The 5,133-nt window shown below is 31.3% G+C and overlaps 1 protein-coding gene across 1 annotated transcript in view; it reads right to left on the reverse strand.

Annotated features, from left to right (window-relative positions):
* LOC107625489 (cytochrome P450 72A15) overlaps positions 2,643-5,133 on the reverse strand; it is a 3,814-nt gene continuing 1,323 nt past the window's right edge. Inside the window, exons 2-5 of the mRNA XM_016328136.2 lie at positions 4,357-4,574; positions 3,972-4,216; positions 3,431-3,818; positions 2,643-3,337 (exon numbers count right to left, since the gene is read on the reverse strand). Of these exons, the coding sequence (XP_016183622.1) occupies positions 2,912-3,337; positions 3,431-3,818; positions 3,972-4,216; positions 4,357-4,574 (1,277 nt within the window). The 3' untranslated portion in view covers positions 2,643-2,911. The remainder of the gene's footprint in view (positions 3,338-3,430; positions 3,819-3,971; positions 4,217-4,356; positions 4,575-5,133) is intronic.

Genomic DNA, 5,133 nt, shown 5'->3' on the forward strand with positions numbered 1-5,133 from the left:
GAGTGCAATACTTTTTATTTAATAAAAAAAATTTAAAAATAGCTCCTTAATCTAACATTTATTTTTGGAACTTAGTTATTTTTTTCTTAAATTAATCAATATCTAATTTACAAAGGATTTGCAGGTAACAAAAATTTTTCTCTCTTTTTTTTTTTATTTTTTTATTTTTTTCAAACTCATTTCATGTTGCCAATGGACATCCAAATTGTTGGATCACAAAATGACAAAGCTACCACCACAATAAACAAGCCTTCCATTGATTTCTTTCAATGTTAACAAAGACTACCACATGTTACTTTTTTATTAGCAAGTCAAATATTAGCCACCAATAATCACCACTCTTGTAGCTACCAGAGACCTCGCCAAATAAATATCACTTTGCTTTGTTCAGGTGTTTAAGAGCATATCGATGAACTTGCTATCACAATAAATCTCTCTAGAACCACTAAATATGTCAATTAAAGGTAATTTGCTTAATCAGAGGTAACATAAGAAAAGTATAGTTGTCTTTTGTGTTGATGTTATTTATTATTTGAATTTTCTATACCCAACTTGGCAAACAAGACCTTTTATTCATTTTAGATGGGTAATTGCAATAGAATTTATCATTGTATTCCAAATTCCTTACCTCAAAACTACATCTCTAGTTTATAAGTCATAGCTTGCGAAAACTTCCCTTGCTGTAGTGAAAATACAAATTGATATAAGAGTAAAGTATCGTTTTTGTTCTCAAAGTTGGGGTAAGTCTCAAAGTTATCTCTCACATTTCAATCGTCTTATTTAAGTCTCTAACGTTTCAAAATTGAGTCAATGTTGTCCTGCCGTTAGGGATCCGTTAACAGAATTGACGGCGGGATAAAATTGAGACGATTTTGAAACGTTAAGGACTTAAATAGGACGAAAACGTTAGGGACAAAAACAATACATAAAAATAAATTTTAATTTAATTTTATCTTTCAATAATATTAATTTTTTACTATACATAGTATTCAATTATTTTTTAATTACATATAAATAAATTACACTTAATCACATTACTTTCATTTTAAATAAATTTATTTTTTTATAATTTTAAAGAATTTTGATACATTAGAGAAATAATGTATAATTTATATTTTATTGTATATATATTATTTTTTCTTTTTTGCAAGTTTATATGCTAGTCATTCTACAAACATTATATGATAACTAAAAATCTTTAAGAGTAAAATTATATAAAAAATTAATTTATTTAAAATGAAAGTAATTTGATTAAGTGTAATTTACTTAGATGTGATTAAAAAAATAATTGAATACTATGTATAGTAAAAAATTGATATTATTGAAGGATAAAGTTAAAATTTATTTCTATGTATCATTTTTGTCCCCAACATTTTCGTCCTATTTAAGTCTCTAACATCTCAAAATCGTCTCAATTTTATCCCGCCGTCAATTCTGTTAACATATTCCTAACGGTAGGACAACATTGAATCAGTTTTAAAACGTTATAGACTTAAATAAGACGATTGAAACGTTAGGAAACGATACTTTACTCTTGATATAATATATATTTGTTCTAGCTGCATTGGTTCATGTTTCTTCGTTCATAAAACAAATATTCTACTACCTAATCTGTTAGCATTGTATGGTACAATCTTATTATGCTTCTTATGGGAAAACTTGACAGTTCTTTCTCCTATACGGATTTGTGGAACTCTGGACTCCAAAGACCCTGAAATTCAATATGGACATGCTTCTCTGGAATTGCTGAATCTGTTACTGAGTTCTCACAATCAAGCATCTCTGATTTTCGTTTTATGCCCTTCTCTGCACTCCAATGAAAGCTTTTGCGTACACTACGAAAAACACGTTAAGGACGTCGGTAACCACTCTTAAAAAATATTTATAAAATTATTTGCGCCTTGATATAATTAAATAAATATTTTATTATTTTGTTTTACAGACAACTTTGCTGCCAAAAAAATAAATCCGCCAAATTTGTTTATAACATGCTCATCATAATAGAAATAAAGAGTAAACTATATTTTTTGTTCTTGAAGTTTGTTAAAAGTTTTAAAGTATCCTTAAGTTTTATTTTATTTCAATTTTGTCTCAAATGTTTTCGATTTGTATCAAATATATTTTTTACGGCTAATTTTTCAAAAAACTTAGAACTAAATCAACAACAATTTCACAAGAACAATCTTCAACACAAGCAAACCAGATAATGCTTTATAACAACAGAATATGGGTTTTACGTTGTTCATGAACTCTGCAATTCTTCTCCAAATTTTGGCCATTTTAGTTGCTCATAAATCGCAACAATAGCCATGTTTTATGAATTTTTTATAAAACCATATATGCTGTTGCAATCTATGTTCAAATCAACTCCAAACTAAAACTCGTTTTGTTGATGCAATTTATGAATAGCAAAAAACATGACACGAATTTAACTTATTGGTTTCGAAATACATACAAAAATTGAGCCTATAATATATTGAAAATTTTTTAAATGAGCATAATATGGTTGGAAATACCACTTTGATAAATTTGTTGAAAAATCATTTCACAAACTTTTTTAAATAGATGTAAAATAATTTTCAAGGGTAAATTGCAAAGGTACGTACGTCCAAAGAACATACTCAAATTTATGTTCTCATCACTTTGCTCCCCCAAATACATTAATTCAGTAATTGTAATTCTCTTAGGCAAATTGTCATGACAATGCACCATAAACAGAGCCTGATTCAAGCCAAGAGATTCCATGATACAAAATCAAACTTTTATTACAAGACATCAAATCAAAGTATTCCAACATTTAAGATTCAGCGAATCAAGTTATTTTAGCTTCATAAACAAAAAGCACAAGTAAACATAGGAAGCAAATAGTGTGTGATGAAAATCACAGTAAGAGACATTTTTGTTGTGATGTTTATAATCTATGTAGCACGATTTGAGCACCATATTGTGGCCTAAGAGTTTGTGAGGTGATTGGAGCATGAGTATAGGCTGGAGAAAGTTCGAAAGAGAAACGCTGCAGAATAAGTGCCAAAGCCATCTTTGCCTCCAATAACGCAAAGTTTTGCCCAATGCATATTCTAGGACCCCATCCGAACGGAAGGAATGAAACTTGACCTTTTGTTGCCTTTAAAACTCCTTCAGAAAACCTGTCCGGTTTGAACTCGTTCGCGTCATCTCCCCATAGATTAGAGTCATGGTGAATCATAAGACTTGGTATGGAAATTTGAACTCCTCCTGGTAAAGTTAAATTTCCAAGTTTCGTATCCTTGTGAACCTTTCGAACAACTACAGTTGCCGGAGGGTATAACCGAAGAACCTCATATAAAATCATTGTAACCTAAAGCAAAAGATTTATGGTAACATTAAGAAATCATTAGAGTAGGTGTAGTTTTCAACATATTGATTCACGAAAATAATACATAATACTTACAATCTTAAGGTGACTTAGACCATCAAAGTCTGGTTTTAGGTTGCCAAAGAATTCTGTGACTTCGTCTCTAGCCCGAGCTTGCCAATCAGGGAACCGACTCAGTAACACGATAGTCCAAACAAGCAAATTGGAAGTGGTCTCTTGCCCTGCTACGTAGAATACCTTGGATTCTTCAATCACATCTTTTAATGTCATTCCAACATCCTTGTTGTTTCCATGTTCTTGAATTTCCTTGTGATTTGACTCCAAAAGTATTCCCAGTAAATCGTTCTTGGTAGCTTCACCTGCCTCCAATGCTTTCTCTCTTTTAGTAATCATATCAATAAGCAATGCTTCAATCTCCCTATCAATTTGCACAATCCTCCTTTTTGTACTTGTTGGAAGAAACCTACAATGCAAGATTGCAAGTAAACATGATTTAACAAAAATTGATTTAACAACAATAACAAAACCTTATCCTACTAAGTGGAACTGGCTACATAGATCAAATGATGGCCGTTGATTCGTTTAAAAAAAAAAAAAAGAATCAAAGTAGTCTTACCTCCAACCCGGAATGCTAACTTTTAGTATAACTTTCGATATAAGTTGAATTTGCTCCTTCTGAAGTTCCGATATTCTTCTTCCTTCTTCAAGATTTCCAAATGATGTTTGAGAAATAATTTCACTAGTCAAATTCTGAAGAGAAGGCCATACATCCATTTCGCATGATCCTCCTTCTGACACCAACTTCTCATCCCATTTGTCGATCATGTCATTGCAAATTTTGAAGAATGTTGGTAACATACTCTATACAGCATAAACAAATAATTAAAAGATGAGTTAAAATTACCTATGTTAGTTTACTCATTGTATCAAGTTGAACAAATGTAAGTTTACTCATTAATACAAGATATTGCTAGAGTAATAGTTAATAAAGGGTAAGTAACCTTCAATTTTTCTACATTGAATGCAGGGTTGATAATCCTTCTGTGCTTGTTCCACTTCTCACCCTCAAGGTTAACAAGACCAGTAACTAGAATCCCAATAAGTGGATTTACATTAGGTTTTGGGAAGTCATGGTTGTTATTCAATACATCTTTGACAAGCTGAGGATCCGTGACGATAACCCTTGGTGTTGGTCCAAACCAAGTAAACGAGTTCTTGCCTGAATAACGTGTTATAAGCAACATTATAAGTATGAACAAATTAGAAAAGTTGAAGAGAATAGGCTTCCATGTATGCTGTTTGAAATTGTCATGAATTGCAAATCAAATATGCAAGAAGTTATCGATGAAATGCTTCAATTGTTCTAAGGGGCCAGGTGAGAATCTCAGATAATGCTTGCTGTGAGATACGAATTACTTGCCCTTGAGTTACAGCTTAATATCATATAAGGGTTAAAATGTAATTATGTAATAAGCCATGTCCAATGTGTTACTTTTTCTGTTTTAGATCTCATATTTTCTGTTATAACCGCTTTCCTCATCCGGAAACTGTTTTCTGTTTTCTGTTTTCTGTTACAGAACCATGCCTTATGAGAAAGCTTGTACGCAGCCCTCGTAAGTTGTAACTCGTAAATCACTTCTCTTGATGCAAGAAATAAAATATAATGAATACTTCAATATTCAGATATTTCTTCTCTAAAATTGAATTTTCTCAATCTCATTCTCTTGTTCTGTTTTAGCCTTGACTCTCACATGGGATCAAAACTTAGTTCTGATGCA

This window comes from Arachis ipaensis, chromosome B02 (assembly GCF_000816755.2).
Source record: "Arachis ipaensis cultivar K30076 chromosome B02, Araip1.1, whole genome shotgun sequence".
Classification (NCBI taxonomy): Eukaryota; Viridiplantae; Streptophyta; class Magnoliopsida; order Fabales; family Fabaceae; genus Arachis; species Arachis ipaensis.